The sequence below is a fragment of the Lipophrys pholis genome (genome assembly GCF_963383615.2).
Source record: "Lipophrys pholis genome assembly, chromosome: 8".
Lineage (NCBI taxonomy): Eukaryota > Metazoa > Chordata > Actinopteri > Blenniiformes > Blenniidae > Lipophrys > Lipophrys pholis.
In genome coordinates, this window is record NC_137630.1 from 15,679,050 (window position 1) to 15,702,436 (window position 23,387).

General features: G+C 43.4%; 1 protein-coding gene across 1 annotated transcript in view; it reads left to right on the forward strand.

Annotated features, from left to right (window-relative positions):
* Positions 1-2,522: 2,522 nt before the first annotated feature.
* plxna2 (plexin A2) overlaps positions 2,523-23,387 on the forward strand; it is a gene marked incomplete at both ends in the record, with an annotated part of 161,101 nt that continues 140,236 nt past the window's right edge. The window contains 2 exons of the mRNA XM_080470056.1: positions 2,523-3,722; positions 8,432-8,614. Of these exons, the coding sequence (XP_080326182.1) occupies positions 2,523-3,722; positions 8,432-8,614 (1,383 nt within the window). The remainder of the gene's footprint in view (positions 3,723-8,431; positions 8,615-23,387) is intronic.

Consider the following 23,387-nt stretch of genomic DNA (forward strand, 5'->3'; position numbering starts at 1 on the left):
TTCTCTTTTTCTGCTTTTGCAGCTGTTGCTACAACATGGGGGGGAGTGATGCATATATTTCTTGCAATGACTGGGGAAAAAAGGAGAGGGATAAAAAAAAGACAGGAAAAGATGGATGGAAGTCAATGCTGTGTGCACATTTACGATTGGGGGGTGGTGGGGGTGGTGGTGGTGGTGGTGGTGGATGAAAAGCTATAAAGGCCAAAAGGCTGTGGGGCTTGAGGAGAAAGCTACCTCAGCAGGAGGCTGATTATACCTCCAAAGGGATCCACTTTGCACATCTAGCATGTACAAACTCAAACAAAGGAGTATGGCAGCATGAAGGCAGCTGAAAGTGAGGGTGGGGGTCTGGGCCTCACTGCTTTTTTTAGTGGCAATGGCACTTTTATGACCATGCTAATAAAGTGCTTCTGGGAGAGAGCACCTCCCACACCTCCGCCTATACACACGCCAAGAACAGCTTGACTGGGCCTTAGGACCTGTGTTTATGGACACATGGATCAATACACTTCCTAAGGGTCTATGTTTAAGACTGAGCTGTGCCGAGCACTCATTGATCACAGGGGGGGAGAGAGGCACCCCCAAGATGGCCATTACTAAAAATTGGAAGGGGGTCAGTGAAAGTCCTGACACAGTTCAGAGGGAATCCCAAATCAGTGGCAGCAAATCAAACCTGTCTCGGACAAAGTCCCTGCAGTAGTGTGGATGTTCAGCGTCTCGCCATGTAACACTCCTTCTCTGTCTTCAGTTGCAAGTGCTTGTTAATTCAAGGCATAGTCGCTGATTATTCCAGCCACATCTTTCACCCTTGATTCCCCGTGCCCTCGCTGCTGGAAATGCAAATCTGGAGCGTGACAAACGATGTAGGGCCGTTTCTGACATGTTCAAGCCCCCGGCGTCCCCGTGTCGCTCCCCAGCTTACCTCCTCCAGCTCCACAGTAATTACCCTTGTTGGATCGCTACGCCTAATCATGCTTGATTTTGGGATGCACTACCATTCTCTGCGTTTGTTAGCTTCTCATACTGTTCCGTTCTGATAGAGTAGACTGATAACACTGAGGCAATCATACACACACACACACACACGGTATATTTTTGTTTCTCATGTTTTTATGAGGGAGTTGTGTGCATATCTAATACGGTAGCTGATCCACGTAAAGATGATTGTTGTGCCGCTCGTGATTAATCCTTTTACGATCTGATCATGCCACCTCAAGATGAATAGAACAAAAAGCGAACATAAAGAACAGCAATGTTTAGGGAAAAAAATTAATGAATAGATACCGATGCTATAAAACGGGCCCCTTAAAGAGCAGGGGGCGGGAGGGAGGGAGGGTGGAAGGGAGGGAGAGGAGAGCGTGGAAGTGGCTTCCAATTTGTTCTCAGTTTGCTCCAGTAATAAGATCCAGGCCTTCTTCTCTAGTGGATGAGATAATTAACTCCTGGGGACAGACAGCGTACAGCTCCATCGATGGTTTATAGCACATGTAGACGCTTCTGTACCACACATTGTGAACATGGTTGCATGAATTGCAGACTTTGCGTGATGTGTATTTTTACTGATAGAGACCACTGGATGAGGTTGTCAGCTGATTGGGGCTTGGTCAGTGTGTAGTTGTATGACATAAATTAGAAGGCTGGGAATATTATGGATTTTAAAAAAGAAATGACAAGGTCTCTGATGGTGGTTTCTAGGAGATAATGTTTGACTTTCATCTAAATCAACAGACACTGTTTCACATTAAAAGACTTTAGGATATTCTGTTTCGATTTTTTGGAGAGGAACAATAGTCCAGATTTAGGGGCTTCTCAATAAGTAGTTGGCTTGGTCTCGATGTGCATGAGTGCTTTATTTATTTATTTATTTTTGTATTTGTGGGTGACTAGTGACCATGTCTTTGCTCACAATCAGCTGGGATGAGCTTGAGCCTTCTGCAATTCTAAATCGTGTGAAACAGGATAAAACATGAATAGTTGGTTCGCCTTTTATACTTGCAATAAAATCCAATGACTCATGTGTCTTCCTTAGAGCAATGGCAGTTGACTGTTCTGTTCTTGGAAACCTCTGGCTCAGAGTGTGACTGCGGTAGCGTTAGTAGTATGAGTCAGGTCAGGCTAATTTCCGCTGCTGCAACCTGCCTCTCTTTCCTGCATTGTCTCGCCCTGTCCAGCAACTCCTTTGGAATGTGCAGCACAATGGTTTCCGTCCATTGTCTTTTCAGATCTCTGTTCCTTCTCTCCACAGCTCATCGCTTCTCTGAAGTTGAACCTTTTATATGTTTTCACCTAGCAACCGGCCTTTCCTTTTACTAATATGTGTTTCCTTTGAGTGATACATGGTGCACGCTGTGAAAACTAAGATCTTTTATCTCTCTCTTTTTTTTTATAGAAACATGTGAACAGCCTTGGGAGCTTCGACCCGCAAGTTAGCCTTCCTCAGCAAAAAGGCGAAGGTCTCCTTCTCTCGTCCTCCTGTTGAGCCTATCTGCTCCTGCTGCAGTTTTATTGCAGGCCCGTTGAACATGGAGGGCTGGCAAACCAGACGCAGAACTTTATCATCCAACCCTAAATCAGGAGCAATGGTGGCTCTGCTAGGCTTCTGGCTCCTAGCATTCCCTGCCTTGAGCAATGGAGAGACTTTCACTAGTTTCCACCCTGAACGTCGGGACTGGATGTTCAACCACCTGACAGTTCACCAAACCACAGGGGCATTGTATATTGGAGCAGTCAACCGTGTGTACAAACTATCAGGCAACCTGACCCTCCTTGTGTCCCATGACACCGGCCCAGAGGATGACAATAAGGCCTGCTACCCCCCTTTGATTGTTCAACCATGTTCCGAGCCCCTTGTTTCGACCAACAACGTTAACAAGCTTCTCCTTATTGATTATTCCCAAAACCGGTTGCTGGCCTGTGGGAGCCTCTACCAGGGTGTCTGTAAGCTCCTCCGGCTGGATGACCTCTTCATCTTAGTAGAGCCTTCCCACAAGAAAGAGCACTACCTCTCTAGTGTAAACCAGACTGGAACCATGTATGGTGTTATTGTGCCTTCACAGGGCCAGGATGGCACACTGTTTATTGGCACAGCAGTGGACGGCAAGCAGGACTACTTCCCAACCATTTCCAGTCGAAAGTTGCCCCGTGACCCAGAATCATCTGCAATGCTTGACTACGAACTGCACACTGACTTTGTGTCTTCACTTATCAAGATACCATCAGACACGCTGGCACTTGTCTCCCACTTTGACATCTATTATGTTTATGGCTTTGCGAGTGGCAGCTTTGTTTACTTCCTGACTGTTCAGCCTGAGACACCAGAGAACAGCATGTCATCCAGTGGATCTAGCAGCGATCTCTTCTACACTTCTCGCATCGTCCGCCTCTGCAAAGATGACCGCAAGTTTCACTCCTATGTCTCTCTGCCCATTGGCTGTGTGAAGAACGGCATCGAGTACCGGTTGCTGCAGGCCGCCTACCTCGGCAAGCCAGGCCGCGTTCTCGCTGCCTCACTTAACATCAGTGCCCAAGATGACGTGCTGTTCACCATCTTCTCTAAGGGCCAAAAGCAGTTCCACCGCCCGCCAGATGACTCAGCGCTGTGCATTTTCACCATCCGAGACATTAATGCACGCATTAAAGAGCGCCTGCAATCCTGCTACCAGGGAGAAGGAAACCTGGAACTCAACTGGCTCCTTGGGAAAGATGTGCAGTGCACCAAAGCGGTGAGTTACTTTCATGATCTCTATTCCATGCATACATGCTTTAAAACTCACTTTTCTGTGTGATGACAATGAGGTCTTTGTTGGGAAATTAGAAAAAGTCTTTGAGTTCAGTTAAACAAGACTCAGAGATGGTTGCTGGTGGTGTAGTGGTTAGCAGTTGTGCCTCATAGAAACAGCACTACTAATACTTGTCCACCCCTCAGTGTGATAATAGACAGTAATGGCATGACCGTTTTAAAGCCTTCTGCAGCAATTGATATAAACACAGTTATCATCCGAACATGCTTCGGACTGTGTAGCATAGCTTACTGTCTGTAATGAAATTACTCAGGCTGAATTGTAATACATTTTCATGTATATTTCAATTAAAAATTACATTATTGAGGATTTAGTATTCTTGGAACCACTCAAAGTGATAGCATTTAACTGAGCAGAATACAAACAAAATACTCTTCCCTTCATGAGTAAAAAAAAAAAAAATGCTTTGGGGAAGTTGCACAATGTAGTCTGCTTCTGATGTTGGCATATATCATACAACAGTCTGTTGCCTCTGAAAACACCAATTATCCCGTAATGCAAGGCCCTGTATCTCTTACATATTGTGAAGTAGAATTAAGTCTCTTAATTTTTCCTCATCCTCATGAGACCAGGGCCCTCTTTGCTTTATATATGTAATTTGCCATTTGAATATGAGAATGCTATGATCTAATGCTTATGTGCATGTGTGCTGTATGTCTGCATGTAGATAAAGTTACTGGACATACAGTGTACATGTATAGAGTAGGGGTTAATGACATCCCAATCCCTCGCTGTGCTGCGAACCACTGATCGTCTTTTGTTGCTAATCCCTCCAGGCATTTCAATTGACCACTCTTATTAAAATCAGTAAATTCCCCATTAGCACAATGTCAGAGGTGATTGTCAGGAGGAGGGAGACACTATCCGGGACTGGCTGCTACATTTTATTAGGTCCACTCAGAAGGCGGGATGCTGATAGAGGCAGAGTGGGTGGAAGAAGGAGAAATGGTGGTGGCAATGCTGAGGTTGGAAGTCTTTTTTCACTGTGTGAGCTCAAATTAGAGTTTTTTGTTTTTTTTTCCTTTTCCCAGAAGAATCTCTAATCAAGTAGGTGAGTGTTGGAGGTTGCCAGCTGTTACCTGCAAAGTCGCACCTCCCACTTCATTCTATAAACGTGCTCTGCCAATAATGCTTTGCTCTTCTTTCACATCACCCCAAGGATACACACGCTTTGTGTATTTAGCTGAAGAGATAAGGAGATGTAAAATACAGTCTTTTAAGAACGTGTCCTTGCTCTCCATGAGCAGCCAATAAATCCATAGTATAATATGGATTATGGAGATAGATGTCAATGGATAAGAGGACTCTTAAAACCTATACAAATTACATTTAGCACGCAGTTATCTCACCCATGCTGAAATTGTCTCCTTGATGTTAAATCCTCATCTCAAACTATGCGGCTGCTTTCAAGTATTGCTTTTACATCTCGTCTTTCTTAAATAAATATGTGCCTCTGTGTGTGTGGTATTTTTAGAGAGTGCGTGTCTTAGATCCATAAAATTATGAGGTGATTCAAGGTTAGACCTACCCTAGAGACATGTTTTTAACTTCACATTGCCTGTTTTCTGAGTAAATCTCACACAGTCGCAGTGTCATTCCTCAGGTTTGTTGCTAACAGCAAGCAACCGGCGAGCTAACAGCAGAGGACCTTAATTACACTCCCAGCTCTTGCTCTCGAAGACATTTTACTGTGTCTAGGCTTACAAGCAGGCCAAGGCTGAGAGTCGGGATGGAGCTGACGCTGAGCCAGGGGGATTCAGACACAGCAGCCAATCAAAGATTTATCACCCAGCCGTCCAGCCTCTGCCATCTGGAGAGTCACACCATCTCTGTAGTCAATCCCATGGAGTAGAGCCATAATGGGATTCTTTCTGTATCAGCCTGTCTCTTTTCTGACTGACACAATCTTCTCGTCTTACTTTTTGCTCATGCCCTACTGACTAATTAAACACTCGTCAGAGCAAAGGGGAGTTAGTATTGATAACATGCCCTGGGAGAGCGCCTCTGAGTGCAGATATACTGTCACAGCTAGTTTATCCTTTGTTCAAATTCCCCATCACGTGGAGAAGTCTTGATACTGTGAAGCTGAAACAGACGAGGCCTTCAACAATTTCCGCAAAACAGATTCAATATTGTCTTTCAGTCTGTAATGTTGGCTCTGCTAGAAGTAACACATTTATTGAGTGTCACAAACAGTCTAACACAAGGAAACTGTACATTTTGTTGCTACTTGTATAATAAAGCAGAGAAACAAACAAAGGAAAACCAAAACGCCTGCAGGAAGGTGAACGAAAAAACTCAACCACACGGAGTCCAGTGGGATTGGAGTTGTCTGCCAAATCTGCTAAGCATACATCATCTGAACAATCTAGATATAATCACAACCAAATGGTCTGGAGCCCAATAGACCATATGTGAAATAGCTGCACGATTTTGAGGGAGTAGCTATTGATAATCCAAAGTCTGGGTCTCGCGGCTGTTCCCAGAGATAGCTGATAGCATTCCCATCTGATTTATTCCGTGTGTCCGTGTCTGATCAGCATACACTTAAAACAAGCACTTAACAGTTACATAAAGCACTTTTGATTTTATTACCATAGGCAAAAATAATAATGAGAGCTCACCAGAATCCTCCTTTTCTTTTTTAGATGTACGTACATACTGCAGTAGAGTACCCTGTGGCAGTCGGTGCTATTTTGGGCAAAGGAAATAAAAGGAAATGGCATAAAGTGAGGGGCGTGACCATATGAGTGGAGGCGATTATTCCCCGTCAGCATTATTGCCTTTCACACCGTTCTCAAAAATCTGTGTAGAAAAAGGTTTTACTGCCCTGGCTGGTAGTGAGAGGCTGAGCTGCCCCCTTGAGTGGGAAGTGTCACTCAGTCTGCTGCACACTCTGACAGGGACAAAGATGGAGACAGAGAGGAGACAGATGAGAGACAGATACAGAGACAAAAAGAGAACTAATGAGTCGGGGTTATAGAAAGGGGATGTATATTCATGGGGGGGTGAAAAAAGGCGGAGTCACTTAGCTAAGGAACTATGGTGGTGTATACATGGGAATCCTGCCTGGCCATCTCATTTCTCTCAACATGGCACATTGAGGCCACTGCCACTCAGAAAGTATCAGCTGACCTGATTCTACACCAGAAAGATCCCTGTCTTACTTCTCTCCCGTCTCCTCCTCTTTCCTCTCTTTCATTCTCTAATCTTGAAAGAGACTACATGATGTAGTAACATCTTACTTGAGGTTGTTTCTACGACACAAAGTCAAACCCGCATTTCCGCTGTTGTCCAAGTTACTGAATATTACTCATTTATTACAGTTACTCGTATTCTTGAAAAAAGTAGTCAAGCTCATCCCCTGGATTGATAAACTAATGACACTGTATAGAATCGGCAATGATATGAACTATGGCCATGCAGACAGCAGCAACAGAAGTTATAGCTGGTGTTACATATTTCATGTCGGATTAATTAGGAGCGTCTTGTCACACAAACAGGAGTTTATCATAATAGTGACCATCAATGTGACAGTTATGGCTCGCTCCTGCTAACATTCTGCTTTCTGAGTTCAATCACAAGAGGAGGCAACTCTCCAAATGTTAGCCATGACATTATGACCTCAGACAGGTGAGGTGAGTAGAAAATAAATTAGCATTTTTTTCCCCTCATAGATGATGTGTGAAAAGCTGAAAAAAAATTCTGCTAGAGTGTCTTTAAAGCTGTATGTACCTCTTGTGGGGTATTTCAAAGTCTGCAGTGGTCAGTATCTATCAAACGTTATCCAAGGAAGTGAAGGAGGCGAGCTTGTGATAGGGTCATGGGTGACAAAGTCTCACTGATGCACATAAATAGTGAAGGCTTGGCTGTGTGGTCCAGTCCAACAGTCTCTGCAGCTAAAAATCCTGCAAGAAGTTAAACTTCAAAAACATGATATCAAATGGTGTTATGGAAAGGCAGCAAAAAGGGGATATATACAACAATACTCATAATATTGTGTCTGATATGTGTATATTTCACTGTGCTTGCTTATGAGAGGTTATGTGTTGCATTGCTCATAGTTATCATGCAGCGTGTGTCCTCTTGGTTGGGTGTGATGATAGGCCAGGGTAATGAGCCACAATGAGAGCAAGGTGGAGTTCAGTCAGGTGGAGCTGATACTTATCTGTCAAGCGTAACTGAAAGACAAACGTTTGTCTGGCGGGGAGACTCATTTTAGCTCCTGCACTGCGCTCCGACCTTCCTCTCCTCATCAGTCTCACCTTTCTCACCTCCTCATTTCCATCTCAGACGTTCTTTGACACTGCTGCTATTTCCATAACTGTGGCCATCGCTCCCTCATCATGTCTCACTCGGTCACCTTCATCTTCACTTTTTACCGAGTTGTTCTTTAATGATATTCTGTATGTCAGCTCCTGCTCTTCATTAATGTCTCTAATTCTATTTCTCTTTGACATATTTGTGTCGCCCCTATTTCCACCCTATGTACCGTGCCAAGGTTTTCTGCTTTTAAGTGACACATTTGCCTCCGAGTCATGATCATCTTTTGTTCATTTTTCTTGTTTCCTTCTATCTTTATCCTTTTGGGAAATCCTTATTCTCTAATCCTTGTTTTGCTCTGTGTGTAGCCGGTGCCCATAGACGACTCTTTCTGTGGTCTGGACATCAACCAGCCGCTCGGAGGCTCTCAACTGGTGACTGGCCACACTCTCTACACTGAGACCCGAGACCGCATGACTTCTGTGACGTCGTATGTCTACAACGGCTACTGTGTAGCTTTTGTGGGCACCAAGAGTGGACGCTTAAAGAAGGTGAGTACCGACTCTCTTCTCACCCAGCAGTCAATGAATGGCCTCTTCTAGCAGGAGCTTCGTGTTCACTTCAGTTCTTTAATGCTGTTGAACTTCGACTGTCCAGTGGCCTATGGGGTAGAGACACTGTGAAGTGGTCCCATTTCTTCACAGATGGATCATGGTCTGGGGAAAACTTAACTCCTTAATATTTAATGTCTGCTGTCAAAGTGTCTGGGAGGGGTAATGGCAGTGGCCACCTTACTGTAGTGGTCATTACCAGTTTCTTGTTAAGTGAGCTCCAGTGTTGCAGCGTTGAATAACCTGCACTGACCCATTAATTTTAATAGGCACCTTTCTGCCCGAGGCCCACTGAGAGCGAGAAAGACGGAGCGGGCTCCTGCGCTAAACCTCCGAGGCTTGGCGAGAGAATACGGACACCACAGAGGGTTAAGGGCTCCTGGCCAGTTAATAATGATAGATTTCACACCCCAGCCACAGGAAACAAGGTATTAGATGAGATTGCTGACTGACAGATTGGAAAGTGAAAAAAGTGTGTGCGGTGCCCTGGAGAGCAGGGATGAGGAGTCCGCTTGTCAATCATAAGCGTCTGTGTTTTTGTGATTAATTGTAACAACAGCTGTTGCACTGTTTTGACTCTGACATCACCGAATACAGCTGGTTTTGAAACTATATATGGTATAGAGGTAAGTGGACGCTTGGGTGGAGAAAAAAAGTGATTGTATTGGTTTGTCTGGCTTTTAGACAACGGATATTGGGTCGTCAGTATTCACCTGGTTCCCTGTCCCATGGAGCCGACTCTTTGAGTGACAGCAAGAGTGTGTCGCAGGGCCATAATTGGCTCACACGGTGCCCTCCTCCAGCTGCACAAAGCAAAGAAGGAGATTGAAAATGAAGCAGAGTTGCTAAAAGCATTTCAATATCTCTCTCTCAGTCTGGCAATGCACAACAAGCGGTTTTGGCCTAAGTTATTTTGGTCGTCACCTATTCATTATTTAATCAATTCGCAGATGAGGAAGTGGTGGAGATATATTTATTTGATATAATCTCCTGTTTGAGCTTTTTAATAATTTAGGGACTTTTTCTTACTTGGTTGAATTAGATGAGACAGGAGAGAGTGTTTTCCCCACTGTGCTGCTGTTGTGTATTGTTTTTATCTCTCTGTTTTCCTTTTACAGTCCTGTCTGTAGCTCCCACTGGCCTTCCCCCATTCCTCCTTTTTTCCCGTCTCATGCCCCCTGTTTGAAAATTCATGCAAAATAGCCCTGCCTGCTGCTGGGTACTTAGACTCGCTCCTCAAAGGGAAATGAATGTAACCAAAGTAACATGGGGGGAAGGGGAAAGGGGGGGGATTAACCACTGTATAGAAATAGCACCTACAGAAAAGGTATCACAGCATAGCAGCCAGAGCAGGAAAACCCCAGTAGAGCACTTACACACCCAGTGATTACATTAGTGAATGAAATTGTAATTGATAGCCAGGATACCTTAGTTGATTTCTTTGTGATGAGTGTCATTCCATTTATAATGTGTCATACTTTTAGTATCCTAAGATAAATAATTTGTAAAAATATTTAACATTTCTGTAATTTATTTAAAAAAAAAAAAAAGGAAAAGCTCCAGGAGAAATATCGATATTGATATGACAAAATCCAATAATGGCTGCTTTGTCGTAATGCCTCATAGTCATGATATTCTCAGCTTGGGAGCCTTTTGGTGGATTTTGGTGGCCATAGGGGTCAACCTGAGTGTGTGACTATTGGATGGATGAAAAGATAGCTGCAAAAAAAACAAACAATGAAAATACTGTATAACATTGGAGAGGTGAATAAAAATGTTATTCATTGCACTGTGCTGCTCAGACACTTGCTCACTAAGCGGTGCCGTTCTAGCTCGTGAAGATAACAGTAGGCAGTAGTCAGCAGTAGGGGTCATAAAGGTTTGATTATCATTATAAGGCATAATAAAGTACTGATTATTTCTGCACTCAGCCTGTAGATTGAAGTTTTCATGTGAATATTTTAGTATATCCTTGCTGCTGAAGCAAAAGTTTCCTGGACTTTCTTTGAACCCAATTTGTTTGAGATCACATGAGTAGACAAAGGCACTGCTGATACTGTGCAAAGATTTGCATGCAGGTACGTTGTTGGACAAGGAGAGGCCATAATTTGCATGGAAGCACATGATTCAACACTGTTAAGCTCATGTGCATGAAAGAGAGAATGACCACAATTGGCCTGCACACTGTAACTGCGTGAAAAAATAATACTAAAGTATTACTTTTTTAATCGTTGAGGAATAATCAGTAAAGCTGCATAACAGTTTGGAAGAAGACTGCCTTGCCAGCTGGCATTGTGTCATCAAGTTGTATGCTTGTTTTGCTGTATATTTGAAATATTTGTTGTTTGCACCAAGACTCTTTCACTCCCTCAGGTGTCAGAGGGTGGGTGGAGGGATGGGGTGACCTGATGAGCCTTGGCTGCAGCTCCTCTGCAGAGGCATGATAAGCTCCTGCAGAGCTGTGTGAGACACGTAGATGGAGTAGGACGCTGCAGGCTTCCTGCAGATCTGAGCATGACACAGCTCGGGTGACAAGATTTGACGCTTTGCTGGTGATAAAGTTCTATACCTTCACTGCTTTCATGCAACCTGGAGAGACAGACAGACAGATGGGGATTTGGGGAGGGGGTGAGGTGTGCAGGGCTGTATGGATAGGGGGGGGGGGATGTCAGCCCTGATGAGAATAAAATACGGAAACAGAGCAGCAGGAACAGGCAGCGATAGAAGACGGGAGAAGGTATTGGGGGAGGGAGGAAGAGACCGTTGAAATGTGAATTTAGCGCCGCCAAAGAAACCAGGACTGCACCGCTGCTTGTAATTGGATTGGCTCCCTTCCCAAAGAACAACCCCCCCCCCCCCCCCCCCCCCCCCCCCACCCCGTCCCTCCATTTACCGCTTCCCCATTCAATCCCACTCCTCCTTCCCTCCCTTCACCCCCCTCCCCACTTTCCCTACAGACCAGCTCCTGTATATGCTGCTGTTTCCTGGGCTTTGCTGGAGCATGGCAAAGCATGAGGGATGGTGTTGGCGGATATCGCTGCCTGTGGCAGGCTTTTGTAGGGGATTGATTGAGGAAGAGGGGTTAAGAGGATGGGGGAGTAAGCAGACACTAAGGTGAGGAGGATGTATATATATTGTGGTAGAGTGCAGGAAACAATAACATTGAATTTTGTGAGGCACACACACACACACACACACACACACACACACATGCACACGCACTCTGCAAGAGCTCTTACACTCTATGATGATGTATACAGGGTAGGCAGTGATTATTTTTTTATTGCGTGATGTTGGATATAAGTCACAAATCTCTATTTTTTTTTCAAACAGGGACTGTTCTCAGCTGTAAAATAAAGTTAGTTCACATACTACCACACTGCACTTGTGGTAAATGTGATTTTTTGAAAACAATGAGGTTTTCAGAAATGTGTTGTAGACTTCTGGGTGGCACTTTTGAAGGCAGTGATTGATGGTGTAGGGGAGGAGATGTTCACCTCAGGAAAAAGCTGCTGGGGACAGTCAATATTACATGCCTTTATGAAGTTTTTACAACAACAACAACAACAATATTAAGACTTTTAGTCATTGCTCGCTATCATTTGCATTATTGTAATCATGGAACCAGACAGCAAAAGACTGTTACAGAGCTTTGTGGGGCAAATTATTCAGATGGGCAATCAGTTATGCAGTTCTTTCTGGACACACACTACCCAAGAATTGCATCATAAGAATTGCCTGTGTGTGGTTGACTTTGTGCTCAAGCATAGACATATCCCGTATGTGGACGGGGCTTGGTGGGAATCAGTGATGGCGTTAAGGCGGAGAGAAGCTGTGGGGAGCATTCCCTTTGATATCGATGGAGATGGAGAGCACCACTGCTCATGTAAAACTGGAAGTTGAAAGACATCACAGCGATAGATGAACGGGGAGGTTAAAGCAAGCTCAGCAGAGGCACGTTTACGATTTTCCCATTAATCAGAGTCAATTCACCGACAGTGAGAATAACCATCCCTCATCCTCGTTCTCCCACAAGAGCAGCAGGGGGCTGAAGACGGGATGAAGCTAGGACCAAAGGGAAAGATTCCCAGTTGACATTTTCTACAGCAATCTTCAGTAAAAGCAACTATGGTCAATATGACTTTATTTATTTAATTTTATAATGTATAGTTAAGGGATTAAAGGATTGACATGAAAGTAGATTATTTCTATAAACACATCAGTTCTATCCAATTTGCTAACACATCGATGAATACTTCTATTAGCTTTGGGTTGTATTGACATTTTATGTATCAATTGAGAAAGTAAGTCGTTTCATCACATATGGTACTGCTTATGCATGAATGAGTAATTGGGAATTGGTTTGAATGATCTGCCTTTTAACAAATAGGGGAACAACTTAAAAGAGTGAATCAGGTGGTTAACATGACATATGTCCAGTGGAAGTGGTTAACGTAGCAGAGAGTGCACGGCCAGCTCACACGGCTTGTACTCTGGCCTGAATAACAGCAGTGTTGTGCAGGCTGTGCTGAAGTGTCATCCAGGGCAGCAGCTGATCATAGGACACAAGGTATTGTGGATTTGAAAGGCTTGTAAATGTAGGCAGCTGCTACAGCAGGGCCCTGGTGGACAAGTGGCCAACCCCCCCCCTCCCCTTCAAGCCCACTCTCACTCCTCCATGGTCCGTTCACCACGCAATGAGCCTCGGAGAATTAGCCCTTAGATTCATCGCCCTCACTGGGAAAGTGATCTGAGAGCCTCAGCCTGCCAGTCCACTGGCGGCTCACCTGCTTTGGTGCGGCCTGGATTTCTGTGTGGAATCATGGGATCAGCTGAACAGATTTATCGTGACTTTGTTCTCAAAATACTGAATTTCGCATTCACTCGAACTCAGCCAGGGTTCCACCTGGTAATGGAGCATATCAAAGTCAAATTGAATGAGGCCATGTGAACAGAAGAAAAAGGTTCAGCGAGCATGAGACCAAACAAAAGACAGACCTACTTTTGGACAAGTGGAGACCGAGCCTGAGGAGAGGCACGAGCATTGAAGATGACGACTGTAGCAACAACTGAGGCACATGGCAATCGTTGAATGGAAGACCATGCCTTTCCCCCCCCGGGGGTAGAAACTATTATGAGGACAAAACGGAGGCGTCCTGTCACCTGCATCCACTTAAACCTCCACCAACACAATTTGTATTGCATCCACCCATCTTATGTACCACATTTATCCAACTTATTTCTATGAAGGGCTGGAGTAATTCCCAGCTGACTGTTCAGGATACACAGTGGTCACATTGGTCGTCCCTCACAGGGCGAACACAAAGAGTCAAACTCCTTTTTACACTCACATCCACACCTACAGGCAATTAGAAATCCGAATCAGATCATTTTATTAATCCCTGGGGGAAATTCTTTAAAGGGGAGACAAGCGTTCACCACAAACTCATGTCTTTGGACAGTTAGAACAAACTGGATGAGGAAAACACATACATGGATCAACATGCAAACTCCTCACAGGGCCCCCAAAAATCAAACCTGGGATATCCTCATTGTGAGGCAGGAGTGCTAATCACTTCACTACTGTGTCGCTCATGTGCAATAAAGAATATGTAGAGGTGTTGGTTGCGGATTCCAGGAATAGGTAAGACTCCCCTTGCAAATGGGCATCCATATAAACCTTGTTGCCCTCAAACCTTGATGAATGAAAAAATATAATTAATCTGAACCTCATCCACTTTTTATAAAAAAAAAAAAAAAGAAAAAGAAGTTGTTTTTGTATTTTGCCATTAGGACTTTCCCCCAGGATTGGAATAAACAACTCAAAAGCACAACATATTAATCATTTTAATGACTTTAATAAGCATCTTCATTGTCACTGAATGACTAGTATTAACCTTGAGGTGACATAAAAAGAAACACAATTACAATTGGGGCAAATTGTCTCGATTTACAGCAGGTGAAATTTGCTTCCAATCATCATAGTGACAGACAAAGTGTTATTTCCCACCGAATGCCTCCCCTAATAACCATTTCATTACTTTGTTTCAGATTGAATGATGTGCTCTAATTAATCCCACACAGACCAAATAATTGCATTCCACTGTTAAACCATTGTCTTTGTTTCAACTGTGTCGTCTCAAATGAAAACACATTCTCAGCACACCTGTTTGTGAAACAGACAAGCAGCATCCTTGACTTTGTGGCGTGTAGAAGAGTAGCTGCTGTCTGTACAGTCGTGTTCAGGACTGTCCTTCCTTGATTGCTGGCAATTTTTTTTTAATCATGTTAAACTAGCAACTCTGCCTCTGTTTGCCCACTGGCAACAGCTGGGAGCCCCGCATTGCCTGCAGGAGCTGCTTTTGCAAGTAAAAAGACCATTTTCCCTCTCAACACATCTTTCAGCACATCCCACAGAGAGCCACGGTTATACAAGCGCTAGTTGGAAAACTGCAAATAGAGGTAAATGTTATTTTGTCTGGACCTGAGGCATGTGTGGAGAGTGGCTCACATGGAGACTGTAAAGTTTTTTTTATTTTTTATTCTCCAACCTCTTTTGAAAACTAAGACGACTAGTAAATAATCTACAAAAGCTCTGCACGACTCTGCTTTGTGGGGAATGCCCTCTGCTCAACAGGTTTATCTGAGCATTGTTCATGAGCTCTGGTTGAGACTGATGGTTCAAATGCTGTCATATCCGTGGAAAGTATATATACGATGTTGTTTCTGCTGATGTTAGAGGACCACAGGCTGGTGTAGTGGTGAGCACTCTCTCCTCACAACGAGAAGACAGTGGTTGGCTCTGCTTTACGTGTAAAAAGCTTCATTTTGGGTCTGCAGAAGTGGATTTTGCAGATTTTACTCAGGCATATTGCAGCTGTTCATGGCACAGTGGTGTAGTGGTGAGCAGTTTTGCATCAAGGCAAGAGGACTTATGATTCTAGGCCATTTCTGCTTGGAGTTTGCATGATCTACTTCTTCTAGTATGGTTATCTGGCGACCCTAAATGCCTTTAGATTTAACGTTGTATGTCCAGTGTGTCCCCTATACCGTATGCCTATCATGAGCTGAGATTTCGGCTCTCGTTCTAATGATGCTGACTTGGTTAAAGTGGGTATTGGAGATAAAGGGTTGTGGTGTGAGACAAATACAATTTGCACCTCGAAGCCACTTTTAAACTGAAAAATGACTATATTTGTGTCCTTTACTGGGTGTATTGGGACAAGAAGTGGACATTCCTGCATGTTTTTGATGTGTTCCTGCTTTAGCAGGCCTGTTTGTAATGAGAGGTTCATTATCAGGGGTTCTGCAGAGCATCACAATGACATGTTCAGAAGATTCAGGTTCGTTGGAACAGGGAGAAAATACACAGGACCGTGGCCCACCTTTGGCATACGCTGTGGATCTCTATGTGCAGAAAATGTTTAATTAGCACAACAATCTCTCTTGCTAATGACCCGCTTGTTTACGGAGTTGTGGTCTCGGACCATATCTGCGTGACCCCTTCTGAACCTGGCCTCCACTTGACCTCCTCCTGCTCGGTTCTTAACCCTGAGCCAGATAAAGAGGTGGCCAGTGGCAGCTCTGGGCATCAGGAGCAGGCTGTGCCTTTCATGGCTGTCTTTAGAGCACAAGCCTCTCTATCTGCCAGACCTGGTCCCAGCTTCTCTAAGCACTTCACTGTTAAAAGGCCAGCGGAAGACTGAGCGCCCCCGCCGTTCCATTCATCCCAGCTGTATATATGCCTTTTTTTTCTTCTAAGTCTCCCTGATTCACTCACTTTCTGTCCATCGGTCCCTCTCATTCCCCTTTTCTTTATATAGCAGAGAGTTAAATGTACCCCGGTCAGTCAGCCAGGTGTTCTCTCCCATTTTTTTGTCTCCTTTTTCTTCCATTCTCACATTTCTCTCTTTCTCACGACGCCTTTCTACACCTTAGTCACCCACTCTTTTCCCCAGTCTATTTTACCTTCTCTTTCCAGCTCAGACTATTACAATGACACAGCCTACCCTGCAGTGATCTCATTAATCACATTCAAACAGCTCTCTGTTGCTTTCTCCGCTTCCTTGTGTCTCTCACTCCCTTCACTTTCTCTAATTGCCTGCTCTTTTCTCTGCTAGTGTCTCGTATGAGGCATTTTCATTATCTAACAAGAGACAAATATTCGTACAGCGCATTCATTTTTATTACAGATGGATTTTATACATGTAGGCTTAATTTAACCTCAAGATATGCAGCACTGTTGCCAAATCCCAAAAGACAAGGTTGAATCGCGTATGTCCATTAATTTATCTCAGAAAATCCGTTTGTTTTTTGTTTTTTTGAGCCGACCACTTAATTCTATTTATTAGATTGATTATTGGCAATGCCTTTTATTTTTTTGGAGGAAAAAAAAATTATCCTGCTGAGTGCATTCCATAATTGGACTTAACTTCAGGAGTGAGATTAATTAACCCGTTGTTGATTAGAGCCTCTTTTCTCCAGAAGGGACCGGTAGAGAGAGTCTTGCTGTCATCTAGTTTCCTCAGCATATTTTCTTGTTGATTTGGTTACAAATTAATTTTGATGTCGGTGTTATTATCGCTCACCTTGAACATTTTCTCTTGTTACCACCTAGTTGGCCTTTTTTAGGAAACATGCATCTGCTTCCACACCTTGCAGGCGCAGGCATCCAGCAGTTGTGCTGTTTCTGCAGGACTGGATTGTCCAACTACACTGCTTCCCGGATCCATGTCTTCCCACAGAACAGACTGAAAAAAAAAAAGAAAAAAAATGAAGAAAAATCTTGAACATTGCCAAATGTTTCTCTCAGTAAAATGTGGTTTTTCCATTTCTATGACTACAGTGATTCTAGCCCACGCATTATGTCAATTGAATGTTTTTTTTATGTGCAACAAAAAAACTGCAGGTCCAAAACTTTACGCGGGGGGGGGTGGCTGTTTTTTGAGAGTGGGCCTCACAGCCTATCAATATTCCAGTTTAGTCTGAAGCCAACGTAGACACCACAGGGAGAACATGTGAAATTCATAGAAATTCTTATCAGTTGTTACGTTGTTATTGATCGGATACTGTGGTAGCAGTACAGCACTGGGTGTCAGACTTATTATTTCTTTATTGCCTTCGGTATGAATCTAAGAGCTTTCTCTGTCAAATGAACTTTTACTACTCCGTGCTTGACTTTTGTCCTCTGATTTGCCACCTGGCACGCAATCTGAGTTTTGTCTTCCTCAGTTTCTTCGTTGACCTTGCTGAAATACACACAAAGACAAAGGACAGACGGAGAAAGAGTAAACATCTATAGGACAGAATAAGAAAAAAAAAAAGAAAAATAGATTAGCAAGCAACATCTGTCAAAGTGGATGGCTGGAGCTGTGCCAGGCTGTATTGATTTGCCTTACAAAGCACTTGAATGGGCCAGATCACTGTGATTAGCCAATTCATTACTGCTGGCTCTCAGAGTGGTCCAAAATTAGATAAAAAGGGGGGGGATAGGAAGGGCAGAGGGGGTGTGTGAGTGAACTATTACTTTGTAAACTAGCACAGAAACTGTCAGTGGCCCACAATAGAGAGGGTCTTTTTGAAGTTTTTGATGAATTTTCCAGATTTCATATGCATGGTAATGATCACCCTCATTAGAAGCAGAAACAAAATGAAAAAAGGGGAAAACATTCATTGTTTATATGTTTGATAGGATGCATAATGATTCTAGATTACTCAACCAACCGAAACAGCCTTTCTCTCAACTACTTTGCAAATGTGTGCTTCCATTTCAAGTGTCTTTTCAAGTTGTGCAGCACCAATAGATCTCAGAAATGAGAATTGTTTGGGCTTTGATGATATACTAAACTGTTGTCTATGCCAAGGCAAACTGAGTGTGACAGAAACTAATGTTGCTGTCTGATAGTGAGAGAGCTTTACTGCTCTTCTGTCTCCTACTTCACACAAGACAGCAAGATATCAGCTCCCTTAGTGTTAAGCCTGTCTTGGTGACACCGTCGTTTAATGCATTCCCCCCTGATCACAGTGTTTACAGGAAGCTTTTATGAGCTTTAATCAAATTATTACTTTGATGTATGCTTATTGTCATTGCACACTCATCTGGTTATCTTTAACAATGGCTGTTAGAACAACAAGGAGAATTAGAAATTGAACTGCTTGTTTCTTTTGAACATTTATAACTTAACTCTGAAACCTATAGAGTAGAATCTCGGGCAGTGACGAATGGGGGAAAAACAGGCCTTTATCATTTTCACAGATTTTCCTTTTTGCCCCCATTTCCTGACGTCACGCCTCTCTGTTTTCTGTCTTTATCTAGCCGCCTTACCGGCTGACTTGACAGTGGCTGTCAAGTCACTCCGGCTCGCCATCAGACTAATGAACAGTGATACAGTGCGAATAGCACGTGATAATATTTCAAGCCATTTGTAATCTCCGCTCTCTGAGCTTTTACCTGCTCGTCACTTCTACCCCTTTAATGCACACACACACACACACACACACACACACACACACACACACACACACACACACACACACACACACACACACACACACACACACACACACACACACACACACCCACACACACAACTGTATATAAGGTCCCGGCCTTGTGCTGTCACAAAACTGAGCCGTCAGCCTGGACTCTCTCTTAATAGTCCAGCTGTCCAGCAGAGATGGCTTCAGTGTTAATGAGACTCGGCAGCTTTTCCTGCATAGCTTGTACCACAGAGTACAGTGTCCTGCGTTCACTTTCATTTATGATGGGACCGTTTTAACAGATCGAATTCCCACGTATTTATACAAGTGGCATTCAAAGGGTTAAAGATCTGTTTTATTCTATCACTCCATTCATGTTTTTTCAAAAAGGAATAACTGTTGTGTTTAGGTTAATGCAACATTTATTTTATATTCTCTTGCTGTGGTTAAGTATAATTTGTTTCTCAATTTAACATGTTCCTACCAGGTGGCAGGCCAAACAGTCAATCCTCATTCTCTGAGAGAAAGCACAATGTCAGGCCCACGCAGCGCCATTACACACAACATGCTGACTTTACTGAAGTAGTGACAGGTAGTGGAATTATATATAGAACTAGAGGGTTGCGTACTCCAATTATACAGTATAGTGCTCGAATTATTGAAAATTTGCACATGTGGAAACAGTCTCAAATGCATGTTATGTTAACATGGTGCTCTGCAGATTTAATTTGACAATAGCAAAAAATAGCATGCCTTATTCTTTTTGTGCGTTTTCTTTCATGGAAATGCAGTCATGGTTGCTGTAGATGTCCTTATAGGCATTGCCTCAGTTGGCCTCCACCAGTTTTAGTTCCTTAAGTTTTATTATGAGATCTGTACCCTGCCTTTGTCCTTAGTCTGCTGGGATTGGTTCCAGCACTTTACTAACCTGATTTGGATAAAGCAGGATAGAAGATGGATAGATAGATGCACTGACATTCAGCACCTTTTCTTAGATTGTCTATTTTTAAATGTATTAGGTAGGTAGTTTTTGTTTTACCACAACATTGACTTTGTGACAGAACATCTCCCACATTGTATTTCCTTTTTTTTCCATTTTGTTTCATAGTCAGATTTGTATGACTGTGATGGTCTTATATATCTGACAACCTGCCCGACCAACACTTTCAACTCCACATCATTAAGTTTCATTTTTGGCACGCAGACACTCAGCTCTGTGTTCGACCTTTTCATTCTGGAAGCAAGCAATACCACATGCAAAACCATCACTTATATAGTCCTGTTACTTACTCTGGTATTGTTAGTTCTTCACTTACACTTACAAAACACAAATGCAAAAAAGAAAGCTCAATCGGTTTGCATCAGTAGGCAATTTAGTGTATGATATGTGAGATCTCAGTATTTCACGTCCAAAGTGTTTGAGATATAGAATGAAAATAAATTAGATGCCATAATAAAAAAGAAAATAAAAAGTGCTTTGGTGGTGTGGGTATGTATATAGATGTCGTAGACAGATTCAGTGGGACTAGAATAATTTAGTGGAGGGTTGCATATGAAGAACTGAGGTCTGGATAAATTAGCAGGGGCATCTGTGCAATTTTCAAAAGCACCTGCATCATCAGAAAAATTCATGCCAGGCCGATGAGCGAGCATGAGCAAGGTCATGGTATCAAAGAACAGAGTGAAAGCCAGAGGCCGCTGCCAGTCACAGGTCAGCACAGCCACTGCTGTTATTCATTAAACTCTAATGGTTAGCTGTTGGGAAAACATTATCTGGGCCCCTGGTAACTTGACTAAAGGTAAGGGTCAGGGCCGGAGCCAAGGGTGAGACATCCCCACGCTTCATGACATGAGTCCACTGTGTCATAAGGGATCATGAGTTAATGCACGGGCATTAAAATCTGAACGGATCACAGTGCTAAAACAAATAATCTTCATTTTTATTCCATTTTAAAGTGCAGTTAACAGCTATTTCTGCAGGGAATAGCATGCTACTGTCAGTCACAGTTAAGTGTTTTGGTGTATTTGGCAGCCACAGTTTGGTGCTGCCAGAAGCAGCTGTTTACTCAGTGGGGTGCATAAATAAGAGGAGGTGTGGCTTGGGCCTGTGTGCATGTGTTTTGTCCATAGCAGATGACTTCAATAATGAATCGGTGGGAAAACAAGACAAACCACTTACTGGTTTTGTATTTATCGGAGAGTGGAGCGCAAACATGTCATCTACAGCATTTGCATATTGCAAATGAAATTGGTGTTTTTAATGGATCGTGCCAAAGTTTTTAAGAAACTTGTACCCGGTGTGAGGCTCCAGGTTTGTGTGCTGTGGGCTTTATTGCGTCTACAAATGGGACGAACATTTCTTAGTGGAGTGCACATAGAAATTTTACGCGCTTATTTGTATGTGGGAGGTGTGCGAAAACTCCCTTGATCATACATTCAAAAGACACTTCGTATTTCACTCTATTTCAAGAGTGTTTCATCACACACAAATGCGTGCACATACACACACCGGGGGGGGGGCGGGTCTTATGCCTCCTAACTGATTAGGAAACGAGAACCACTTGTGTCATGAGTTTTCATCCTAATAAGCCCAGATTGTTGTGGCTGGTTGAGCATTTGGGTGCAGGTATGTGGTGTTTAAGCTGTGAGCTGGATTGGGGGCCATGGCGGTTCGGGAGGCGGGGGTTGGTTGGATTGGAAGGTGTGTTAGGTCAGATGACTGTGTTGGCTCCTCGGGATCCTTGTTTGAAAGAGGATAGCACGGTGTTTGGGTTACGCCATGCAGAGAGTGCTGTTCTCTTTAAATAAGACACACTTGAACAAAGTGCAGCTGATCAGATTAGCGTGGCTGATCAGGTTTCTCAGCAGGTTGTTGGCTCCCGCTGTCTGAACATCTTGACTAAGACATGCTGTTAGTGCTAAACACCCCAAGAACAAAGGGACTTGGATGAGGAGGATAGACCAACAGTTGTTGTTAAGCTTCCGTTGGAAAAACATGTATGATCTGTAGAGCTGAGGCTGCTGACATGGTAAACATTTATTCCATTTGTTCGCTTGGCTTTTCTTTACTTCCGCTGCAGACTTTCTCAAGGACAAAGCTTCTCTTTCTCTACAGCAGAGAAAAATCCTACAATGGAACGGACCTATGGGAGTCGGTGTGAAACAGTGGTAGCAGGATAAATTGTACCAATCGTGTTAGCTATGCTCTATTGTTAAGTTTACAGTGACAAGGAGGAAATTGTTTCTGTTTTTGGGCAATGATGAATCCCCCTTTCAAACCAGAAGTCTTTGAAACAATATCAGATGAGGCACATACTGAGAATATCACAAGAAAAGGCTATATCCTAACTCGAGTGCCCTTATTCTTGATTCGGTCTCCTGCGTTGCTGCTATGCATAATGATTTCTCCACCTTTTCTCGCTTTTTGCACTTTCAGCATCTTTATCTCTGTTTGCCTGTCTTCTCCCTTTACTGTTTCCGCTCTTCGCTTTTTGGTACGTTTTCATTCTCCATGGCTTTTCACCCATGATCCATCCAGGCCAAGCCGCAATCCCTTATAAGGCCCAATGGAAGCCCCCATCTGGCCTCTTATTTCCATATCAGATCTTGCAGTAACAGACAGGGTTTTTAAAGGATCAAGCCTGGAATGTGAGGCTGCCTCACCATTGCCCAAGCTTCCTAGACTGCTATGCTCTCTGCTCCTGAACACAAACCTGGTCAAACCTTTCTCTCACCCTCTTTTCACTCTTGTAGTTTCATATCCTGTCGCCTATATTTCCCTGACACTTCTCCGCAACTCATCTCTCTTTGTATTTGTAGTTTTTCCATTCCTCCCATCTGTTAGTTTCCTCTATTTTCAACTGCTTTCCCACCAAATATGCATAAATACACTCGCACTTCTCGTGTCTCTTGGCAGCGTTGGAGCGGAGGAGATATTTAGGGACAAAGAAACAACATGCTAAAACGATTTCTTGCTCTAAGTTCAGAGCTTATATGACAATGCAGCCACAGACTGCTAAACAAGAAAGTAAGCCACATCTGAAGGCACGACAAAAAAAGAGAAATGCAGTGAAGCCATACAATACAACTCCATAACGCACAGTCTTACAACCAACTCATAGGACATTTGTGGCTTGGGCTTACCCGTCACTTATTATTTAAAAGCTCTCCCTCCTTTGTCATCATTACAACTTTCTGTCTTTCCGGCCCTTCCTTTCTATGCCTTATGCACTCT